At 44.2% G+C, this 24,563-nt stretch overlaps 1 protein-coding gene across 1 annotated transcript in view; it reads left to right on the forward strand.

The window, feature by feature from the left end:
* SNX9 (sorting nexin 9) overlaps window positions 1–24,563 on the forward strand; it is a 91,488-nt gene that overhangs the window by 19,728 nt on the left and 47,197 nt on the right. Inside the window, exons 2-4 of the mRNA XM_018053410.1 lie at window positions 18,357–18,443; window positions 22,829–22,903; window positions 24,187–24,312. Of these exons, the coding sequence (XP_017908899.1) occupies window positions 18,357–18,443; window positions 22,829–22,903; window positions 24,187–24,312 (288 nt within the window). The remainder of the gene's footprint in view (window positions 1–18,356; window positions 18,444–22,828; window positions 22,904–24,186; window positions 24,313–24,563) is intronic.

A 24,563-nucleotide genomic window follows, 5' to 3' on the forward strand; every position in this document is an offset into this window, starting at 1 on the left:
TTGGTTCCCTGTCTGTAATTATGCCTTCTTATCCCTTACAGGGACATTAAGCTTTTTATGACTTCCAGGATCATCACAGTATAAAGAATTGTCCTCCCCTTGGCCAGCATTAACTGCACCACTATTAAGAAATACTGGGGCCTTGGCTCATCAGGCCTAGATCAGTACCTGGAATCAGACATGGGGTTACCTTACCTGGCTCACGAGAGGGAGGGATGAAAACTTGAACAAAATGGGGGCGGATTTTAACCCCCCAGTGAAGAGGCGAGAGGAGGGCATGAATGTTGTGAGCACTCCGCAGTGCTGATCTGCGTGAGAGAAGAAAGGTGATTGGAGAGGGCTTGGTGTTGTGGAGTGGGGAGCAGGGCTAGATTTTTAGGGTGGTGTTAGATGTTGGAGGATGGTGAACACCGGGGAAATGGATCTGAGCTTGATCGCAGGGAATAAGGTGTTTGTTATTAGGACTTTTAATATGTGACACGATGCTGGTTTTACCGAGAGGGCCTCTGGCAGCAGTGTGCTGGGTTAACTGGCTGAGAGGAAAGATGGGGGTAGGAAGAGCCCACCCGCTTCAGGGCAACTGACATCATTTACTGCAGGGCAGAGAGCTGGTCAGAACTCCAGCTCATTGGCCAGGCGTTCTGCCTCAAAACAGGTTACTCGAAGTATGTAATTGATATGAGCTGCTGTTTCTCCTGCAGAACTGAGTAATACCACCGCTGGGGGTTGTTTTGAACATTGAGGAAGGACACATGTGAAGTGCGTCCCACCTAGAAACACTTGGTCCCACTTCACCTTTCCTCATCTGCTTGGTTTCCTCTTTTTGTAGGGGCTTTTGGTTTCAGGAAGGACCAACTAGAAAGAGAAGAGAGGATGCTGGCAAAAACCTGGTTGGAGGCCCATTTCCTGTGTTGTAGGAGGCATCTGGTTAGGACCCACCAGGGAGTTTTTCTGGCTTCTCCATCTTTGCATGTGATGACTCCCTCATTCTGAATTTTTCCATCTCTTGGTGCCTGTTTGGTCTAAATCTCTTCGTTTGACTAAGTATGATTCATTCTTCCGTTTTTTGGTGGGGTTTTTTTTGTTTTTTGTGTTTTTGTGTGTGTAATAAACATTGTCAGCTCTTCAAATTATATTGTATTTGCCTAACTTAATTCTCTCTGGTAATCTTACTTTACTGTATCTTTAACTTTATACTTCTGATACAATAAACAGCAGCTGTATTTCTGTGATGAGTTATGGTAGCTATATGAATTTAGAAGAGAAAGTGCCCTAAAGAGGAACCACTGATAAAAATAAATCGTCGTTAAGAGTACTGGCCTTCATCCAAGTGTCAGTTTAAAACAGCCATCCCTGCTGGTCCTGTAACCCCGCTGTGTGTGTATTTATGTAGATGGCTTTAAGGAGAAACATCGTTTTGAGTAAAGATTATGCATTTCACTTAAGTATAGTGCTTGTGTGCGTACTCAGTCACTCAGTCGTGTCTGACTCTGCGACCCCATGGACTGCAGCCCACCAGGTTCCTCTCTCCATGAGATCTCCCAGGCAAGAATACTGGAGTGGGCAGGCATTCCCTTCTCCAGGGGATCTTCCCAACCCAGAGGTCGAACCCACCTCTCCTGCGGATTCTTTACCACCAAGTCACCTTAAGGAAGTCCATGCTTAGGTATAGTAGCATCCACTTGCATCATTTAAATAGATTAATGTAATATACGACAAACCTAGACAGTATATTAAAAAGCCAAGATACCACTTTGCTGACACATCTCCAAATAGTCAAAGCTCTGGTTTTTTCCGGAAATCATGTACCAGTGTGAGAGTTGGACCGTAAAGAAGGCTGAGCGCCAAAGAATCAATGCTTTCAAATTGGAGAAACCAGTCAATCCTAAAGGAAATCAGCCCCGAATACTCATTGGAAGGACTGATGCTGAAGCTCCAATACTTTGGTCACCTGATTCAAAGAACCGACTCATTGGAAAAGACCCTGTTACTGGGAAAGATTGGGAGCAGGAGATGGAGACAGCAGAAGACGAGATGGTTGGATGGCATCATTGACGTAATGGACATGAGTTTGAGCAAACTCCAGGGATAGTGAAGGACAGGAAAGCCTGGTGTGCTGCAGTCCATGGGGTCGCAAAGAGTTGGACACTGCTTAGTGACTGAACAACAACAACAGTGTAAGATGGTTAATTTAAATTCTTTAAACAGGTCCAGAGGGACTTGCAGGTCATCCTGTCATTTTTTCAAGTGTGACTGATGTGGTCTAGAAATCAAGTATCCGATGTCTTTTCTCTTATCCAGTAATACATGGTTATGATGGAATTATACTGTTAGGGCAGTCTTTTTGAAACCAGGAAAATGTGTCATATTTATTAAAGCAGGACCGTGAGGCATATATTCTTTAGGAGTTTTCTAACAAAAAGTATTTTTAAAAATTTTATCCTTTTTGGGACTTCCTGGTGGTCCAGTGGTTTTTCATGCCTCCACTATAGGAGACATGGGTTCAATCCCTGGTCAGGGAACTAAGATCCTGCAAACATAGCCCGCCCACGCACCCCTCCCCCCCCCCCCAAATTATCCATTTTGATTACTGCACTTTTAGGACAGAGATGATAAGCAGAGGCTGCTAGGAGGGCACTGCTGGAGGGACTGCGGTTGTGCATAGACCGTGCTGGCCAATTAGTCATTTCTACCACGGGCCCAGGAAGGAGGCGGGAGGCCTGCATAATACACAACACAGCTTCTGCTCTGGTTTTGCTGCTGCTGCTGCTGCTAAGTCGCTTCAGTCGTGTCCGACTCTGTGCGACCCCATAGATGGAAGCCCAAATTCCCCCGTCCCTGGGATTCTCCAGGCAAGAACACTGGATTGGGTTGCCGTTTCCTTCTCCAATGCATGGAAGTGAAAAGCGAAATGCTCTGGTTTTAGTAGTGCTTAATTCCTGTAGCTCATTTTCAGTGTGTTTTATTCATAGGCTATATAAGTAATATACTCTTTTTTTCTCTCCTGAATGCTAGTTTATAGACACAGTGGAGAAGCCCTGCTAAAAAGAAAGGCTGATTTTTTAAAACTGTTTTCGTAAACATAGCTTTGTATTATTTGACCTCCAGTTTGTACTTTTACACTTAGCTTTGCACAGCGCTTCCTCTGGGCCTTTGCACTTGCCCCTCTGCCATAGCTGGCCTTGCGTCCTCCCCCAGACCCTGCTTGTCACACGCTGGCACCCTCATTCATAGGTGTCAGCTCAGATGTTGTTCAGTTGCTCAGTCATGTCCGACTCTGTGTGACCCCATAGACTGCAGCACACCAGGCCTCCCTGGCCTTTCCTATCTCCCATGTTGCCTCCTCAAAAGTGACCTTCCCCAACAACCCGTTTCAAAGTAGCTGCCACCAGTCTGTTACTCTTGCGTCAGCTGACTGAGCTCTTTACCAGCACCTCCACCGCCTGCTTCCCAGGTGGCTCAGTGGTAAAGAACCTTCTGCCTGCCATGCAGGAGAAAAGGGTTCGATCCCTGGTTCGGAAAGATCCCCTGGAGAAGGAAATGGCAGCCCACTCCAGTATTGTTGCCTGGAGAATTCCATGGGCAGAGGAGTCTGGCAGGCTACAGTCCATGGTGTCACAAAAGAGTTGGACATGAATTAGTGACTAAACCACCACCACTTGCATTACCTTGTACACCTCCTAAAACAAACACTTCTGAGGGGAGGTAGCCACCTTGATGCTTTTCACCACTGTGTCCACCTAGGACGGAGCCCTGCAGTAGTAACTGCCTGTTACATATTTGGTTGACAAATGAATGTGTGCCTGCCCCCTAGCTTTGGTCTAGAATCCGATCATCCGCTCTAGTAACCACAGAGGATCCCAGGGGAGTGCAGACTTTAAATACGGTCTCTGATGGCTTTAAGCAGAAAATGCCTAGAATGCTGTGGGGAAATTCTAGCCCCACAGTCACAGTAGAGATTTAGGAAAAGTATAATTAAGAAATGTTAGGGACAAGCGTTGGCACTTTGCAAAACAGAGCTTAGTTTATAAACTTAAGGGATGTATGATTGCCTATTAAATGGTTTTTGATTCTTTCGCTGGGGCAGTAACCCTAGACTAAACGAAGTTTTTCATCTCAAGAAAACTACTTTCTATAACTTCAAAACTGAAATAAGTGAAACTTATTCGGAAATGGCAATGAATTCATTAACTTGAGCATCAAACACCTGTTATATCATATATACCAAACTGTGCAGTACATTGATTAATCATTCATTCCTTTAATAAATATGTATTTGAGTGCTTGCTGTGTCAGGCGCTGTGCTGAACACGATAGAGAAGGAACTTACAGTTCAGTAGAAGATGTACCACAGGTCAGCAAGCAGGAATAACACCGTGCAAGTACAGCGCTGGGGAGGTACAGTGTAGGCCCAAAGGCAGCCTGGAGGAGAGACCCAGCAGGTTTCGGCGGTCATAGGATGTCTCCCACAAGTGAAATCTCAGTGAATTAAGGGGCCTGAAAGAAGAGCAGGATTTGATCAAGTCAGGGAAGAGGGGAGGTGTGTTCAGATGTGGGATTCATCAGTATAAAAATGGCAGGCGGAAGTTGTCAGGGTGACTGTCACCTGGTGAGAGTATGTCCAGTGAGAAGAGCACCGGATCCCAGGAACATGAACTTTTTACAGGGTGGCCTGCCTCCAAAAAAAAGCCTGAGAAAGGAGAGAAGACAGTCAGAAGAGGTCCCACATGGTGATGCAAAGGGAGGAATGTTTCAAGGAGGAGGAGGTGGACGGCGGTGTCCCACGCAGCCAGGAGGCGGAGTGAGGTGAGGGCCCCGCAGGTCCACTAGTTTCCCTCCAAGAGGGCTGCTTGTGGCCTTGACAGAGCCATTCCAGTGTCCTTACACGGGCACAGCTCGGCTACTGTGGGGTGAAGAGTGAGCAGCGAATGGGGTAGACACAGAGACCATGGACAGCTTGTCTTAAAATTCAAGTTTCTTTTGAACGGATGAAGAAGATGTGGTACAGATATGCAGTGGGATACTGCTCAGCCATGGAAAAGCTGGGAACAGCGCCATTCACAGCCACTTAGATGGACAGAGAGGTCACCACACTAAGTCCAGAAGAGACAGGTACTATACTCTATCACTTGTATGTGGATCTAAAGTGAGACACGAATGAACTGACCTATGAAACGAAACCCGACTCAGACCTAGAAAGCAGACTTGTGGTTGCCAGGTTGGGGAGATGGATTGGGAGTTTGGGGTTAGCAGATGCCAGCTATTGCATATAGGATGGATAAACAGCAAAGTCCTACTGCGTAGCATGGGGAACAGTATCCTGTGATAAATCATACTGGGAAAGAATATGGAAGAGATTATATATATAACTGGATCACCTTTCTATGCAGCAGCCATTAACACTAAATCCAGCTATACTCCAGTAAGAAAGTAGTATTAATTAAAGTAATAAATTCATACTTCTTAGAGAAGTTAAGAGAAGGCATTGGTCAGAGGAGTATTTGGGGTTAAGGCTTCCCAGGTGGCACGGTGGTAAAGAAGACCTGGGTTCGATCTCTGGGTTGGGAAGATCCCCTGGAGGAGGAAATGGCAACCCACACCTGTATTCTTGCCTGGAGAATTCCGTGGACAGAGGATCCTGACAGAATACAGTCCATGAGGTCACAAAGAGTCAGACACGACTGAGCGTGCACGCACAATAAAGTCAAATTTCTTAGAGATGTTAAGAGAAGACATAGGTCCAAGGAGTATTTGGGGTTGAAGTAGGAATTCTTTAAAGAGTGGTTTAACTGCTAAGGAGAAGGAGAGAGCAGAGAAGTTAAATAAAATCATGGAATAGTTAGAAAGTGTAACTGGCTAAGAGCCTCTGAGCATATAGCGTAGGGGGCAGTTATCTTTGTAGTCTGTGAGAGCTTTCTCCTGGCCTCTCTTCTCCTCCCTTCCTTCCTTTCATTTTTTTTTTCCCCCCAACACTATAGCTTGTAGGATCTCGGTTCTCGCAGGGACTGAACTCGCCCCCTCAGCAGTGACGGAATCCAAACCAGTGCATCTCCAGGGAAGTCCCTGCTTTTTGAAATTACAGCCGAGGTCATGTGCTTACATGTAAGCCCCCAAAAGTGCCCTAAAGCAAAAAAATTTAAAGTGGTTTTACAGTGTGAAGCTCATCACATCTGCTTTGTATGCTTGGTGTCTACACTGAAAGTATTTTACTTTGTTTAACACTTCTGGCAGGCCACTTTTGAGATTACATCTTTGTTTCTTTGACTTTTAAACCCACATTACTGCTAGCTGCTGGGGGCTGTCCATGTGTTAGGGGGTGTACCATCAGCCACAGAAAGCTAATTCCATAGAAGGAACGCAGTGCAATTAGAGTAACGTTAGTTGTGTTCCCCTCCCCCCACCATTGTACTATTTATTTGCATGGACTTTAAAAATCATGGTAAAATATATGTAATGTAAATTTACCGTTTTCTAGGCAAGCATAAATATCTTGATTTTATAAACTGAAGTCAATTTTGCAAAATGCTAGCACGTATCCTACATATCTCTTAATTACACCCTTGGAGGTTGTCCTGCGTGCTCCTTGGGCGGTTTTCTTGCTGTGCGTGCTGATCAGTTCTCAGCCGGGGACTCTGAGCGATGGTCCCTCCGCAGGTCTCCAGGGCAGCCTGTGTGCGGCCCCTTCCTCTCCCACACCCTCCCCTGTGAACCCTGGCCTCCAGCGCCTCCCCACTCGAGCATCGACAGCCTCTGCCTGGTCTCCCCTCCCCAGTTCTTGGGCTCATCCTCACTTTCTCCAGGATCACTCTCCAGAGCTGCTGAGCTGATTCTTAGGTTTTGGTCAGCGTTTGACTTGTTTGAAGTTGGAGAGTAAATCCAATACCTGGTGCACCATTTTTTTTTTTTTTTTCTGACGTTGAAGTTTGCCTACTGTGTCTTGTGAAATTCTTGTCTACTTTCTGAAATACATATATTCTGTTAAACTGGCCTTTTCCCAGGACCAGTTGTCTTCCTTCCCTGTCTCTCGTGGCAGAAGGAGCTTTGCAGTGCCATCTGCCTGCCTGCTGCTTGCACGCACAGCCAGAGTCAGGTCCACAGGCGGTCAGGGATCCTGCCTCTTGGTTCTTGTCTACCTGGTGACTCAGTCCTGGTGGGAGGTCTGTGTGCGCTTCCTCTGCACCCCGTCCTGGCTCTTTATGTGAGCTAGAGTCCCCGCAGTAGTGCTGCCATCTCTTCTTACCTTCCAAGTTTTCTGTCTCTTAAAGTGCATTTCTCATAAATAGCATATCTGCAGATCTTTTTTCTTTTATATATTTACCTCTTGTTGCAGAACATGGGCTCTTGAGCCGTGGGCTCAGTAGTTGCAGTGCATGGACTTAGTTGCTCCACAGTATGTGTGATCTTCGTGGATCAGGGATTGAGCCCATTGTCCCCTGCATCGGCAGACGATTCTTATCCACTATGCGACCAGGGAAGCCCAGGGTCTTACTTTTTATCAAGTTGACAATCTGTCTTTTAATTGGAGTATTTATTTTCTTCCTTCCATCCATCCATCCATGATAGCCCTTAGGTTCACAGTATGCATTGGTATCTTAACACATTTCTAACTTCAGATAACAATACAGCACGTCGCATGCTATGAGAACCCAGTACGTTCCTATGGAGAAGGCGATGGCACCCCACTCCAGTACTCTCGCCTGGAAAATCCCGTGGACTGAGGAGCCTGGTGGGCTGCATTCCATGGGGTCACTAAGAGTTGGACACGACTGAGCGACTTCACTTTCACTTTTCACTTTCATGCATTGGAGAAGGCAATGGCAACCGACTCCAGCGTTCTTGCCTGGAGAATCCCAGGGACGAGGGAGCCTGGTGGGCTGCCGTCTGTCTATGGGGTCACACAGAGTAGGACACGACTGAAGTGACTTAGCAGCAGCAGCATATTTCTATATCTGCTTCCTGACCTTTGTGCTGTTTTCTGTTGTACATTTTACACTGTCGTTATTCTTGTTTCAAAAGTCAGTTATTTGACTTTTAAAGTCAGATATCTTTTATGGAAATTAAACGATGAGGTTTGTGTTTTGGGTTTTTTTTTTTGGCCTACATATTATTTCTGACGCTCTTTCTTTGGTATAAATTCAGGTGTTTGTCTGATATCATTTTCCTTCTGGTTAAACAGCTTCCTTTAATATTTCTGGTAGTGTTGGTTTGCTGGTGACAAATTTAGCTTTCATCTGGAAATGTCTTTGTGTTATGTTTAGTTGTGAAGGATGTTTTTGATGGGTACAGAATTCTGTTGACAGTTTTGTTATTTTTCACGGCTTTACAGGTGGATTTTGACTGTATTGTTTCTAATAAGAAACCTGCGGTCATTCTTTGCTCCTTGGTGTGGCATGTGTCTGGCCCTCGCCGCCATCTTTGGCTGCTTTTAAGGTATATCCCTTTATGGGTGATGTTGCATCAGCTCCTTTCTTTCAAGAGTAACTTCTGAGTGTGTTGAGTCCAGGGTAGCCTTTTTTAGCCCTAGCCTGCCTGGGGTTACTACCTTAAATGCTTTGGGTGTATTCAGTGGAATTTCCCTCTCTGGCTAGTCAGAGCTCTAGTATCTTCCAGTTCTGCCTGACCTCTGACAGTTTTTTGACCCAGCGGCTCCCAAGAGTTGACCTTTGCCAGGCCTTAAAGCAGTTTGCCCAGTTGTGTGCAGTTCCATATTTACCAACCAGCTCAAGGAGACCTTTGCGCAGGTTTCTGGAGCTTTTTCCCTGAGTAACTCCTTCCTGGTAGTTTGTTCTCAGATTTCAGCCGCCTTCAGTTCAGTTCAGTTCAGTCGCTCAGTCATGTCCGACTCTTTGCGACCCCATGAATTGCAGCACGCCAGGCCTCCCTGTCCATCACCAACTCCCGGAATTCACACAGACTCATGTCCACAAGTCGGTGATGCCATCCAGCCATCTCATCCTCTGTCATCCCCTTCTCCTCCTGCCCCGAATCCCTCCCAGCATCAGGGTCTTTTCCAATGAGTCAACTCTTCTCATGAGGTGGCCAAAGTACTGGAGTTTCAGCTTTAGCATCATTGCTTCCAAAGAACACCCAGGGCTGATCTCCTTCAGAATGGACCAGTTGGATCTCCTTGCAGTCCAAGGGACTCTCAAGAGTCTTCTCCAACACCACAGTTCAAAAGCGTCAATTCTTCGGCACTCAGCCTTCTTCACAGTCCAACTCTCACATCCATACATGACCACTGGAAAAACCATAGCCTTGACTAGCCGCGTTAGCCTCCTGGAATTTTTGTCTCTGTCTTGTCAACTTCGCAGGACCTGTGCTTCCTGCCTGGGGCTCTTGGCTTCTCCCAGCCCTTGGTCAGAAAGTGCCGCCTGTCAGAAAGCCAGAGCCTTCACAGGGCTCATCTCCCCTCTCCTTTCTCTCGGAGTTTCCTTTCCTGTGCTGTCCCTTTGGGAGTCTCTGGAAACTGTTACTTTGTATACTTTGTCCAGTTTTCTAGCTGTTTTTGTCAGTATGTGTAACAGCAAATCTAATATCAGTTACTTCTTTGTTGATTGGTTGATTTTCTTTTTTTCTTGGCCCTGCTGTGAGGCTTATGGGATCTTAGTTCTCCTCCCAGGGATCCAACCCCAGGCCGTTGGCAGTGAAAGAGCAGAGTCCTAACCACTGGGCCTCCAGGGAGTTTCCTTGATTAGTTGTTTTCACTACTAGATTTTGATGTATCAGTTATTCACTTTATGTTCTAGTTTTCCTTTTTTTTTCTTTTCTAAATTTTGCTTGGTCTATACTGAAGTTTTTTTAGTCTCTCCTTTTAGTAGCATTATCCTAAAAGGCCTTGGGTTGAATCGAGTTCTATCAGAAAAATGATGACGTTCTTGGGGACAAGTTTATTTTTTTGCGATTTTTGCATGTGGGCAGTGTTTCAGTTGATCCATGAAGCCTCCAGATAGCAGAGAAGCTGCGCCACAGCTCGGGCGCCCTTTGCTGTGCTTTCCCCAGCACTCAGCGCTCTGACACGCTCTGCATTTGAAAGAAATACGTTTTTAGGGGAAATTTCAGTCCTTGTAAGGAATTTGAAGCACTGAGTATGATAGAATATTTTGATAGAGTCCGTTGTGAGGACTTATTTCTCTTAACTTTTAAGAGATAAATTTTTTTTCCTAAATGGGGTTGTTGGGTATTCAGTACAGAATAATCAGTGTAGTACAGGGCTCAGTGGTCCTTGCTGCTGATCACTAGCATTAAGACAAAAGAGACTAACAGCTGAAGCAGGAACTTGTTTTAAGGGACAGTCTCTCAACCTAGGTACTTTGTGCTGTTTTGGAAACTAGGCTGAGTTTATAATAGAGCTGGATGAAAATGTTAAGAGTCTTGAACATATGATCTCTGGCTGTTGATTTTTGTTCGTGGCCTTAAAGTGCTAAAGGTGAAGTTTGCTCATTTTTGGTTTTTCAAGTCATGCTATGTTTCAGGTACCCTTTATAAAGTGAGCAGAGTACTTTGGGACGAGTTCATTCACAGTTTCTCAAAAAGAAATCTTTTTGGAATTTTAGATGAAATGACATTATAGTTACAGCTAGGCGTCTCTGTGGTGTTCTACCTTTGTTCTCAGGAACACAGTGTGATTTATTGAAAAGGCTTTCTTTACTAAGGCTCTTCATGCGTTTGGTTATCGCTTCTGCTTGGTATTTTGTTTTTTGTTGTTGTTGCACTTGGGAATAACCCCCAATTATCTTTGTATACATACATTAAAAAAAAAGCAAGTGATTGTTTACAGAGAAACCTGATTTCTTTTTATTTTAAAATTGGTCTGATTAATTTTCATCATTCTAATATTGTTTCAAATGATCGGGGTTGAGGAATTCCCTGTGGACCACCATCAGCCTTGCTGGGTTACCCCTTACCTTCGTACACAAACTACACAAGGTGGGGGCGGGGGGCTCTTTCTGGTTGACCTCTCAGGTGGTCTGGTTCTCCTTCAATCAGGTGAAGTAACAGACTCTAGAACTACTTTTTGTGTGAGTCAGTAACCTGGCACTGGCTGTTTCCCTTGTGTGGCAGCAAGTTTTTTTAGCACACGCAGGATGTATGTATAATACTCGGGAAGAGCGCTGGAGGTCATGATAGCTAACGTTAATTGAGCCCTTTATGCCAGTCACTGTTCTGAACACCTTATATCCATTACTTCCCTGATCATTTGTGTCATGAGGCATAAACTGTTGGCCTTATCACATTCTTGAGGAATTTGAGCCGGAGACTTTGAGGAATTCAGCCAAGTTTACAAGGCTGGTGAAACAGTAGAATGGGCAGTTGGACTCGTGGTCTGGCTCTGAAGCCAGCTCATAATAACTACGTTGCCAGTAATTACAGTTCACCCCCGTTTTGTGGGGAGAAATGAAAAACATTGTCAAGACACGCTGGGGGGCAGGGGTGGTATGGACAGACCACTGTTACTGGGAACATATATGTTTTCTGCTTACTGTCTCTGAAGTTTGAAACTTGGAGTACTGTTTGCTGGTAAACTTCTATCTTTTTTTTCTATAATGCACATGTCATTTTATAACCAGGAAACACAGTAAAGCTATTTGAATTTGGAGTGGGGTGCAGTTTTTTCTTAGCCACAGGTAAGCAGGTTTTCCTGTGCTTTGCCCTGAAGGTTGAGTGGTGATTAGTAGCCTTGCAACTCAGATAAAGAGCAGGGTAGATGTGCTGATATGAAGAGTCCGAAGACTAGATAAAACGTGAAATGCAGAGGCGTACAGGTGTCATGGTTCTGATTGGGTGTGTGTATACGTGTGTGTGTGCGAGTGCACGCGTGCACATGCTTGTCAAATGCAGACCATTCTGAAGGGTACTTTCAAACCTATTAGCACTTGTGCCCTTTGGGGTGAAGAGGAGCATTTTCTAACTTTTCCTATTTTAGCTTCATTATATTGCTTTTGTTGTTGTTCTAAAAGTACCTTTTTACACACACACACACACACACGCAGAAATAGCAGCACACAGAATGAGAACTCCAGGAATGTGTAGACGTTAATACGGATTCTGATTGCCTTCCAGTCATTGTTTGAGTTAAACTTTGGAGTATTTTGTGTTTTGTCATACCTGGGGAAATATTCTCGAATAGACTGTGGTAGTTTCAGCAAGGTTCTGAGTTTCCTGGGTTAGTGGTATAAGACAGTGCTTCTGATTTATAATTTTTTTGACTGAACAGTAAGTTCATATTAAAAAAAAAAAACACTTAAAATGTTACATAAAGATAACACTGAAAATTTCTCTCCTATCTGTCCTTCAGCCAGCTGTCTTCTCTTAGAGGCAATGTTACTTCTATATATCTTTACAGAGATAAGCACATGCATTTTCTTTCTTCTTTTTTTTTTTTTTTTGACACAGTGGTGTACTTTGCTTTATTTTCTCATTTAATACATATACTTTAGAGATGATTCCACATGTGAAAAATAAGCAAGCCCTCCTTTTTTTTTTTTTGCCTGGAGTACTTGATATTCCCTTCCATGGCAGGCCCCTATTTGACTAACCAATCCCTACTTTCAGGCTGGCCTGGTCCTTTACTCCTGTAAACAGAGCTGCAGTTAATAACCGTTTGCAAATGTGTGAATATTTCTGGAGGAAGACTTCCTGGAGGCTGAGTTGGATTTTGATACGCTGCCTCTGACTGCCAGCTGCTCTACGTAACTCCTCTGTCTCTGCCCCCACACCCTCACCCACACGATGTTCTGATCAAAGTTTTTGTTTTGTTTTGCCAGTCGATAGTGGGAAAATAATATTTGTTTAGTTTTATAAGTGAGGTTTTACATTTTTGAGAACCTTTTATTTCTTACTGACTCGTAGTTAGCCTTCGTAGTGTAGGAGAGCCAACCTTTAGTCTGTGATAAAAGTCACATATTTTTCCTGTCTTGTCTTTTTTTTTTTTTTTTTTTTTAATCTTGTTGATAATGGCTTTTGCCAGGCAAGGTAGATATGTGTTATTTCGGGAGAAGAGAAATTTTTCTCTCTTCAGGATTTCTGTTCCGTACTTGAAGTCCTCCTCCACTGCAAGATTATTTAAAAATTCACCTAAGATGTCCTTTGGTGCTTTTCATGGTTTTCTGTAAACTTAGTGAGTTAAGACAGCATGTTATTCCCTGTACCTCTGCAGGTTGGCTGTGAGTGGTTCTTGTGGTCTGAAAAGCCTGCCCAGGCCTCGATGGCCGTGGGTGGCCTCGTCCACGTGCCAGGGTCTCACCTTGAGCGGCTGGGATGGCTGGGTTGGGATGGTGGTCCCTCTTCTGCAGAGGCTCATGTGGTCGGGGAGGTGATCCTGGCAACCGGGAGGGCAGGCCCCACCCGGTAGGTGCTTCACGCCCTTTGCTTGTATCACAGTTGCTGTTACCTTGTCGGCCAAAGAAGCGCATGAACAAGTCCAAAGTCAAGAGGTGGAAAAACAGCCTTCACTTCATACTGGGAGGAGTGGCAAAGTCACCTTGCAGAGGGTATTCAGATAGGGATGGGAAGATTTATTTTACAAACAATGTGCCACACTCCTCAGTTTTTCCCATTTTCTGTGTCTTTCAGGAATATTGTAAAGTTTTCCCTTACACATCTCCTTACTTTATTCCTAACTAGTTTATCTTTTGCTGATTCTATAAATGATGTCGTGCCGCCGCCTCCCCCCCCCCCGCCCCCCGCCATCTTCATTTAGAATTCTTGGGCAGGTGATACGTGTACACAGTTAAAATGATGAGAAATAAACTGAGAAATCTCACTATTCTTATCCACTCATTTTCCTCTCCCATCTCTATAGGCAATCAATGTTAAAAGAATTTCTTTTAATTATCTAGTGCTTCTTTATGGAAGTACTGACAAATATAAGTATTCTTCTGCCTATGAAAAAAGTAGCATACTACATGCCCTATTGTGCAGCTAGCTAGCTCTCCTCAGTTAATGAACAGTAGTTCATGTCAGTAATTAGAGATTGTTCCCATGCTTTCATCGCTACATATTTTCTTGGGATGGTATACCATGGTTTATGTAACGAGTTCCCTTTTAGTAGCTGCTAGGGTGGTTGCAGTCTTTTCATATTGCAAACAGTGCTGCCCTGAATGACTTGGTACACACATGCATGTAGGGAACGGATTCTCAAAATGAGACTTCTGGATCTAAAGGTAAATGGATCTTGCAAACTGTAGTGAGGCAAAATTTCTCACTTATCAGCTGAGCAGAAATACAAAGGTTGGGTGATTTATTCTGTTTGTGAAGCTGGGGAGAACCATTTCTTTCATATTGCTGGCAGAGGTTTAAATAGTACAGTCCCCAACAAAGGGAAATCTGGCTACATCTGCCAGATTAACTTGTCTTCCTTTATGTGTGGAATTGAGCATTTTTTTCCCCCACACATAAATAGTATAAGGACCATTTATTTTTTTCTGTGAACCGTGTTTCTCTGCCCATTTTTCTGGTGGGTTACCAGTCTTTTTCTTGAGTTCTAGATGCTCTTTAAACCTTTTGATGTGAATTGCAAAGTTCTTTCCCTGGTAGCTCATGTTTTATATATTCGTGATTGGGGTAATAGTGATGCTATGTGTGATATGGCTAGTTTGATGCCACCACATCCAAGAACTGTTCAGACGCTTTCATCTGATTGTTCTGTATACCACATAAAGAAGCTTTGATCTGGGCGAGTCTGGGTAGAAAGTGTCTCAGAGTCATCCCAGCCTCCAGCAGTTTGGTCACAACATGGCCTTAGGATTCCCTTGGTCCAAGTATTTCCAGAACCGTGCATGAGTGGAGTGGAGGCTGGGCGGAGTGACACGGCAGTGGATGGTACAGTTTGGTTTAGTGTAAGCATTCCGAAGGATTTCTTCCTACTTGTGATTGTATAATTGCCTTTTGTTACACGGAGACTTAAGATCATTCTGTTCGTTTCTTGGAAACATATTCCTACGCAATGAATTTATGTTTACGTTTCTCTTTGTCTTGGAGGTTTCTCCAGCCCAGTGCTTGTCCAGTTGGCCAGTTAGAAATCTCCTCCAAGTGCATCATGTTTCAGGAGAACACTTCAACCCATTTTCGGAAAAACATTTTTAAAAGCATGTACCAATTTTACTGGTAGTCTATTCTTAAAAAAATTTACAGAAGAAAATTAATTTTGGAGCCATTCTCAGTGGGTGCCACCAATTCTGACTGACCAGGAACTGTGGAAATTTAGCCCTTGAAATGCTTGGAGCTGTTTCTTAAAGAACAGCTACTACTGGAAATGTAAGGTAAGGTGAAGTCGCTCAGTCGTGTCCGACTCTTTGCGACCCCGCGGACTCTAGCCTACCAGGCTCCTCCGTCCATGGGATTCTCCAGGCAAGAATACTGGAATGGGTTGCCATTTCCTTCTCCAGGGGATCTTCCCGAGCCAGGGATCAAACCCAGGTCTCCCGCATTGGGGGCAGACGCTTTAACCTCTGTGCCACCAGGGAAGCCCATCCTAACTACTGGAAAAGGGAGTGAGAAAAACAACCTTTTCTTTCAACAACCAATAGTCGGCAGCTTGGCAGTTGAGGTCGAGGTCAGCATCTTTGCTTGCGTAGATGCTGTAGTGGTGGGGAGGGTGGGAAGGTGAGGCCACCTGGAGGCTGCGATAAGACGGGAGAGGAGTGGGTGTGGGCGGGCTTCCAATCTGCGCTAAACCTGCTCACCTGGAGCAACCAAGTTGCTCTTCTCTGCTCAGTGGCTTTTTTTTTTTTTTTCTTCCTGTTGACATTTATGCTCATTTGGGGATATACTTTTTAAATCTTCCCCAAAGTTAGTCTCAGTTATAATTCTTAAAATCTCTAGGTTTAAAAAAAAAAGTCCTAAGTCAATGTTTAAAATAAACCTACAGTGTTTATAGACATTTTCCGTGGGTACATGTTCAGTAATATTTAAATGTGTAGGGGAGTTTCCATTTTTTTATTTTTGACTTGTTTCACATACTGTTTCACCAAGTTGTTAAGTTTAGTAAACGAGAGGCTTTTGCTGTTCTGTATCTGAGGGTTGGTTGGATTTAAGTGGATCAAAAAAATCGTTAACGGATCCTCAAGGAGCAGGATCAAAACAGTAGGTTCCTCATCTGGCTCTTGTCCTTGGGGTGCGTCCTGGCCTGGGGAGCCCCCCACCTCCCTCCTCAGGCCTTTATCTCCTATCTGCCCTCATTGTGTGAGGGATTGAGGTTGGTTTGACATGTTTATAAAAACATGTTTTAGTCCCCAACGGGACAAGCTGAATTCTATCTCCTTTTACAGCTGCGTGAGGAACATACCTCAGCCCAGGGTCGCTGTCCCCTTAGTGATCTCAGGAAAACGGTGGCGCTTGCAGAATTCTCACTCTGCCTGAGCCTGACTCTCAGTCCCCCTTCCCAGTGTGTAAAAGTAAAGGATCTGATGCTGTGCACTACTGTTCGTTTCTTTCCAACATTTTATTATGAAAAATTTCAAGCATGTAGAAAAGTTGAACTCATTTTCCACTGGACACCATGAACCCCCATCAAGATTCCATAAATAAGTTTACTTACTGTACCTGCTTTATCGCTTTCCTCCAGCAGTTCATCTTATTATTTTTGATGTATTTCAAAGTAAATTAGAATTTGGGGTCTTTTCCCCTAATCTTTTGCCACTGGATGTGAATCCTTGGCCCCTGTTAGAAGCATTTCAGGCGTCCTTAAGCAGGTGTGGAGGAAGCACTGTCCAGCGCAGTTCTCGCCGCGTGGTCGGTGTGCAGCAAACGCGTGTTAAAGGAGTGTAGGCCCGCTAGTCCTGGTTGATGAACCCTGTAGGCAGGCGTTGCTTTGCCTCTTAGGACAATTACTTTTTTATATGTATAATTGTTTATTTATTTATATTCATTGTTTGGTCTTCATTGCTGCATGGGCTTTCTGTGGTTACGGAAAGCGAGGGCCACTCTTGGTTGTGGTGCGCAGGCTCCTTGTGGCGGCTTCTCTTGTCATGGAGCTCGGGCTCCAGGCGCAGGGCCTCCAGTAGCTGCTGCTCACGGCTCTAGAGCACAGGCCCAGCAGTTGTGCACAGGGGCTTAGTTGCTCCGCAGCATGTGGATCCTCCCTGACCAGGGATCGAGCCCACCTCTCCTGCTTTGGCAGGTGGATTCTTTACCGCTGAGCCACCGGGAAGCACCAGGATAAGTTTAAAACAAACCATATTTCCTAGGTACATGTGGTCTCAATTTGTAAGATGGACTTCCTCCTATAAGACAGTCCATGAAAAGACAATTATTTAGAATTTGAGATGGATTAAATGCACATAACATATTATAAAAGTATATGTATTTTTTACAGCGGTGGTTGTCTCTCTTGGAATACGTGCATGGCAGTTAGTTATTCCAAGGAACCCACATCTCAGGGTTGGTGCCTCAAGCATCTGCTTGAGGAAGGGCCTGAAAGAGCAGCCGCACCTCACATCAACCAGAGCAGCTTCCCTTTAGCCTATTTTCTATGAGATTCAGATTCCATGGCAAGAAAAATTTTGAAAATCACAACTGCTCAGGTTCCCTGACCCAAGTATACCAGAGCCCTAGGTAAGTCTTCATATGGCTCAGATGGTAAAGCATCCACCTGCAATGCAGGAGACCTGGGTTCGATCCCTGGATCAGGAAGATCCCCTGGAGAAGGGCGTGGCTACCCACTCCAGTATTCTTGCCTGGAGAATCCCATGAACAGAAAAGCCAGGTGGGCTGGAGTCCATGGGGTTGCAGAGAGTCGGACACGATTGAGCAACCAACACTTTCTTCTTCTTAGTAGCAAGTATTCTAGTAGAAGAGTATAAATATATCTTGCATACAGCTCAGATCTCTGTGTTTTTAGTTGGCTAGGGTTGCTGCACTGTCAGAATTTACCCTAGGTAAAGAACAGTGAGAGTTTTAATAGCAGGAGGTTCATCTAAAGACTGTGCATCTCATGTGTGTTCATACTTCTGTGGAGATCCCTCAGTCCCTGAGAGTCCGTGTGCCCACAGTGAACAGTGTCTGTATTTCCACTTCTTGCCTCCTGCCAGGAAGGCCACGCGTGCTCTTTTCCCCTTGCTGAAATGGGTTTATTCTGAGTTCTTCAGGGCCCAATCTCTAAGTACCGTGTGGGAGGCAACAGAAACCTCCCTCCTCCCGGAGCAGAGCAGGGGTCTCTCTCTTGGTGTCATTCTTCCTCACAAACAGCGCTGATGAATCATTTTGATCCGACGTCTTCCTTTGTTCCAAAACAACAGCAACCGCGGTCATGACATGTTGTTCACAAAGTGAGCGGTATAGGTGGTTCTTTTTTTCTTTTTTTTTTTACTGTTACATTTACATTTGTAACTTCCTCTTTTTCTCTTTACTTCCAATAGGCTCGGGTTATGTATGATTTTTCTGCTGAACCTGGAAATAATGAACTGACGGTTAATGAAGGCGAAATCATCACAATTACAAATCCGGTAAGAGAACTGTTACGTTTAAATTGGTCTCTTAAGGATTTATGTTTAAGATTTTATTTTTTTAACAGGCTGATCTTTCAAACCCACCTGAATTCCTTCCCTGTTGCTTGTGCAGTACTGACTGTTAAAAAAGGAATTGCTGGTTAGAAAAAAATATATGTAGTTTTATACAGAGTGCCAGGTGTGCATAAGTAAATCGGCTCTATTTTTAATCGTGGAAGACATGAAAGCTTACATTTACTGTTGTTGGTTTTTTTTTTTTTATGAAGAAGCACTCTTAATTTCTTGGTAAAACAGTATTTAAATTGCTGTTGTGGTCAAGAAATGGACAAAGTCATTTAAAATGACTTTTTAAAAGAATATATTATCTAGATTCAGGTAGATATTAACTAACTAGGGTATGCTTTATGAATTTAAGATAGCCCGTATTATTTTAAAGGGAAGCAGTAGGATTTTTCAAAGGTAACATTAAAAACTGGGACTCCTGGCATAGAGTACATTTCTGTTTAGTTTATTTATTAACATTATTTATCTAGGAGCACTCGGGAAGATTAGGCCAGTTCAGTTCAGTCGCTCAGTTGTGTCCGACTCTTTGCGACCCCATGAATCGCAGCACGCCAGGCCTCCCTGTCCATCACCAACTCCCGGAGTTCACTCAGACTCACGTCCATCGAGTCAGTGATGCCATCCAGCCATCTCATCCTCTGTCATCCCCTTCTCCTGCCTCCAATCCTCCCAGCATCAGAGTCTTTTCCAGTGAGTCAACTCTTCGCATCAGGTGGCCTAAGTACTGAAGTTTCAGCTTTAGCATCATTCCTTCCAAAGAAATCCCAGGGCTGATCTCCTTCAGAATGGGCTGGTTGGATCTCCTTGCAGTCCAAGGGACTCTCAAGAGTCTTCTCCAACACCACAGTTCAGAAGCATCAGTTCTTTGGCGCTCAGCTTTCTTCACAGTCCAACTCTCACATCCATACATGACTACTGGAAAAAACATAGCCTTGACTAGACGGACCTTTGTTGGCAAAGTAATGTCTCTGCTTTTGAATATACTATCTAGGTTGGTCAAACTTTCCTTCCAAGGAGTAAGCGTCTTTTAATTTCATGGCTGCAATCACCATCTGCAGTGATTTTGGAGCCCCAAAAAATAAAGTCTCACACTGTTTCCACTGTTTCCCCATCTATTTCCCATGAAATGATGGGACCAGATGCCATGATCTTCATTTTCTGAATGTTGAGCTTTAAGCCAACTTTTTCACTCTCCTCTTTCACTTTCATCAAGAGGCTTTTTAGCTCCTCTTCACTTTCTGCCATAAGGGTGGTGTCATCTGCATATCTGAGGCTATTGATATTTCTCCCGGCAATCTTGATTCCAGCCTGTGCTTCTTCCAGCCCAGCGTCTCTCATGATGTACTCTGCATATAAGTTAAATAAGCAGGGTGACAATATACAGCCTTGACGTACTCCTTTTCCTATTTGGAACCAGTCTGTTGTTCCATGTCCAGTTCTAACTGTTGCTTCCTGACCTGCATATAGATTTCTCAAGAGGCAGATCAGGAGGTCTGGTATTCCCATCTCTTTCAGAATTTTCCACAGTTGATTGTGATCCACACAGTCAAAGGCTTTGGCATAGTCAAGAAAGCAGAAATAGATGTTTTTCTGGAACTCTCTTGCTTTTTCGATGATCCAGCGGATGTTGACAATTTGATCTCTGGTTCCTCTGCCTTTTCTAAAACCAGCTTGAACATCAGGGAGTTCACGGATCACGTGTTGCTGAAGCCTGGCTTGGAGAATTTTGAGCATTACTTTACTAGCATGTGAGATGAGTGCAATTGTGCGGTAGTTTGAGCATTCTTTGTCATTGCCTTTCTTTGGGATTGGAATGAAAACTGACCTTTTCCAGTCCTGTGGCCACTGCTGAGTTTTCCAAATTTGCTGGCATATTGAGTGCAGCACTTTCACTGCGTTATCTTTTAGGATTTGAAATAGCTCAACTGGAATTCCATCACCTCCACTAGCTTTGTTCGTAGTGATGATTTCTAAGGCCCACTTGACTTCACATTCCAGGATGTCTGGCTCTAGATGAGTGATCACACCATCGTGATTATCTGGGTCATGAAGATCTGTTTTGTACAGTTCTTCTGTGTATTCCTGCCACCTCTTCTTAATATCTTCTGCTTCTGTTAGGTCCATACCATTTCTTTCCTTTATCGAGCCCATCTTTGCATGAAATGTTCCCTTGGTATCTCTAATTTTCTTGAAGAGATCTCTAGTCTCTTCCGTTCTGTTGTTTTCCTCTATTTCTTTACATTGATCACTGAGGAAGGCTTTCTGATCTCTTCTTGCTATTCTTTGGAACTCTGCATTTAGATGCTTATATCTTTCCTTTTCTCCTTTGCTTTTTGCTTCTCTTCTTTTCACAGCTATTTATAAGGCCTTCTCAGACAGCCATTTTGCTTTTTTGCATTTCCTTTCCATGGGTATGGTCTTGATCCCTGTCTCCTGTACAGTGTCACGAACCTCATTCCATAGTTCATCAGGCACTCTATCAGATCTAGTCCTTTAAATCTATTTCTCACTTCCACTGTATAATCATAAGGGATTTGATTTAGGTCATACCTGAATGGTCTAGTGGTTTTCCCTACTTTCTTCAGTTTCAGTCTGAATGTGGCAATTAGGAGTTCATGATCTGAGCCACAGTCAGCTCCTGGTCTTGTTTTTGTTGACTGTATAGAGCTTCTCCATCTTTGGCTGCAAAGAATATAATCAATCTGATTTTGGTGTTGACCATCTGGTGATGTCCATGTGTAGAGTCTTCTCTTGTGTTGTTGGAAGATGGTGTTTGCTATGACCAGTGCATTTTCTTGGCAGAACTCTATTAGTCTTTGCCCTGCTTCATTCCTCATTCCAAGGCCAAATTTGCCTGTTACTCCAGGTGTTTCTTGACTTCCTACTTTTGCATTCCAATCCCCTATAATGAAAAGGACATCTTTTTTGGGTGTTAGTTCTAAAAGGTCTTGTAGGTCTTCATAGAACCGTTCAACTTCAGCTTCAGAGTTGCTGGTTGGCGCATAGACTTGGATTACTGTGATACTGAATGGTTTGCCTTGGAAACGAACAGAGATCATTCTGTCATTTTTGAGATTGCATCCCAGTACTGCATTTCTGACTCTTTTGCTGACCATGATGGCTACTCCATTTCTTCTCAGGGATTCCTGCCCTCAGTAGTAGATATAATGGTCATCTGAGTTAAATTCACCCATTCCAGTCATTTTAGTTCGCCGATTCCTAGAATGTGAACGTTCACTCTTGCCATCTCCTGTTTGACCACTTCCATTTGCCTTGATTCATGGACCTGCCATTCCAGGTTCCTATGCAATATTGCTCTTTACAGCATCGGACCTTGCTTCTATCACCAGTCACATCCACAACTGGGTGTTGTTTTTTCTTTGGCTCCATCCCTTCATTCTTTCTGGAGTTATTTCTCCACTGATCTCCAGTAGCATACTGGGCACCTACTGACCTGGGGAGTTCCTCTTTCAGTATCCTATCATTTTCCCTTTTCATACTGTTCATGGGGTTCTCAAGGCAAGAAAACTGAAGTGGCTTGCCACTCCCTTCTCCAGTGGGTCCCATTGTGTCAGTTAGTTTTCCTAAATAACAGGCAGTCCCAAAGCTTAGTGGCTTAAACAAATAGTCAATTGTTGCTTGGGGATCCACAAGCCAGCCAGGTGGTTCTCCTGACCTGGGGTCACCCATGGGCCTGCATCGCCCAGCAGGGCACGAGGGCAGAGCAGGCCACCATGACCTCCTCTGTCTGGCATTTCTCCTGCTGGGGGTCGGCTGGCTTTGGGTCGGCCAACAGGGAGACAGAGCCTTGTCTCTGTCATCATCTGGCAACCCAAATATCCAGCTCTTTTGGGGAAAAAAAACCAGTGAGCTGAAGTGTGCAGAGCCTCTCGAGGCCGGCTCTGTATTCACCCCGTGTTATCTCCACCTCAGTCTGTTGGCTGAAGAGGTCACAAAGGATAGCGCAGGTTCTGGAAATGAGGGTGCATTCTGTCCCTTGACAGTCGGAGCTGCAAACCATTTGTGTAGTCTACCACAGACCAGTCAACAGAAGGAAATTACAAAATCTTGGCATTCTGTTTCTCTCTCTCTGATCAATTATTGTTGAAGTTTGATTTTTCTCATTTTTAAATTATATCCTTTTCTGGCATAAAGAGAAAGCTTAAGAATTTGAAATTTTTAACAGCGTTAGCCCCATGGGAATGAAAAGGTTAATGGGTTAATATTAATTACTTTTTTTATGGATAACAATTCCCAGAGCCAAGTTTCTGCAGGAAATTCCAACTATACTCTTTTTTTTTTTTTTAAACCTTTTTGAGGATGTTGGTGGAGGATGGCTGGAAGGAAGAAACAGCAAAGGAGAACGAGGGCTTGTTCCAACAGACTATGTTGAGGTAAGAATTTATTCTTGTTTATTAATTAAACCTGGTCTTTGTCATATGCGTTTTTACGAATTATCAACTTAAAGGACAAGAATGAAAGATAACTTTATGTTTAATGAAAAAATTCCATTGTAAAAATAATGCTTGCTGGTTATATAAAATGTAGAAAATTCACTGAAGTAGAACCGAGAAGAAATATTACCTACAGACTTACACGCCAAAGAGTGACTCCAAATGCTTAGCTGAAGTTCCTTCCAAGGATAGCAGCTTTTAGTTGTTCTGAATAAGAGTCTCTGTTTTTCCATTGCTGACACTGTCGTAGCTGCTGCCTACCATACTGTGTACTGTAGAGTGGACTCACAGGGTTTAAGCAGCAGACTCTAAGGTCACTGTCTCCTCCCTGTGCTAATCTATGGCCTCTCCGTCAGTTCCTTCTCCCATTCTCCAAGGCCCAGGGTCTGGAGTGAGCTGTTGCCGGGTATAAGCTCTGTAGTGATAAATGGCAAGGATGCTGTGGGGACACACCCCACCCAGCTGACCAAGGCTCTCTGAGTCAGCCTCGCGGCGCCCCCTGCTGGCTGTCTGTAGGTCACGAGAACGGAGCGCTGGGTCCATGGTGAGCCTGCTTCTCTCATCCCGGGTGACAGCAAGAAACTGAGGCTGCCTGGTAGCCTGTGAGTAAAACTGGAGTGTAGCTCAGGAGCAGAGTTGCCTTGGGTTCCCGTCCAGTAGAGAGAGCACGTGCCCTGGGAGGGTGTGTGCTGGGCACTGCCTGCAAAATGGGAAGGCTGGCTGTTTTCCTGACTGAGTTCAGTGGGGAATTTTGAGCGCTCCAGAGAATACTGATGATATTGCTGAAATGTTGGGTTGGCCAGAAAGTTTGTTTGGGTTTTTCTAGAATGTCTTTTCTGGAAAAACCTGAATGAACTCTTTGGCCAGCCCGACATGTGCACGGGCAGGCACCCCACCTTTCCAGACCCTATCAGAGGATTCACAGATCCCGAACCCAACCCACGCGTCTCATGTTATGTTTGACCTCTGTACACCGTGCATTTAGCATCCTAAAAACTGACAAGAATGAGAAAAATGTGATAAGCTGATCCTGGTATTAGTTGTGTTTTTCTAAAGAATTCTGCACACTTGCAGAAAGGAATCGTTAGGGCAGTTGTTCTTGAGTTCATACCTTTTAAGAATAGAAACCTTTTGATAGTTCTTACTTGCCATCAGGGATTCTACCTCAGAAATAACTCTATAGTCTATGAAAGTAAGTAACTGTGGTCCTTCCTTATGTTCAGATTTTGCCGAGTGATGGAAAAGATCAGTTTGCTTGTGGAAATTCAGTGGCTGACCAAGCCTTCCTTGACTCCCTGTCAGCAAGTACAGCCCAAGCCAATGCATCGGCCACCAACAGCAGCAACCAGGTAAGTCGTGCTCTGCCTCGACAGAGCAAAGCACCGTGTGAGAGCTGGTGATGTGTCAAGCTCTTGCCATTCCCTGAAAGCACGGACAAAATAGCTGTTAGGTGTGTGTGTGGCATTCTTTTGCTGGGTTCTAACAAAGACCTTGCCTCTTAAGCCTGCTGCAGACTATTTTTATAGCGTTGATTATTAGTGAGAAGGCAGGGTGTTCATTGAGAGTTGCTAGTAAAAGTCTGGCATGTTGAACACAGACC

The sequence above is a fragment of the Capra hircus genome, chromosome 9 (assembly GCF_001704415.2).
Source record: "Capra hircus breed San Clemente chromosome 9, ASM170441v1, whole genome shotgun sequence".
Lineage (NCBI taxonomy): Eukaryota > Metazoa > Chordata > Mammalia > Artiodactyla > Bovidae > Capra > Capra hircus.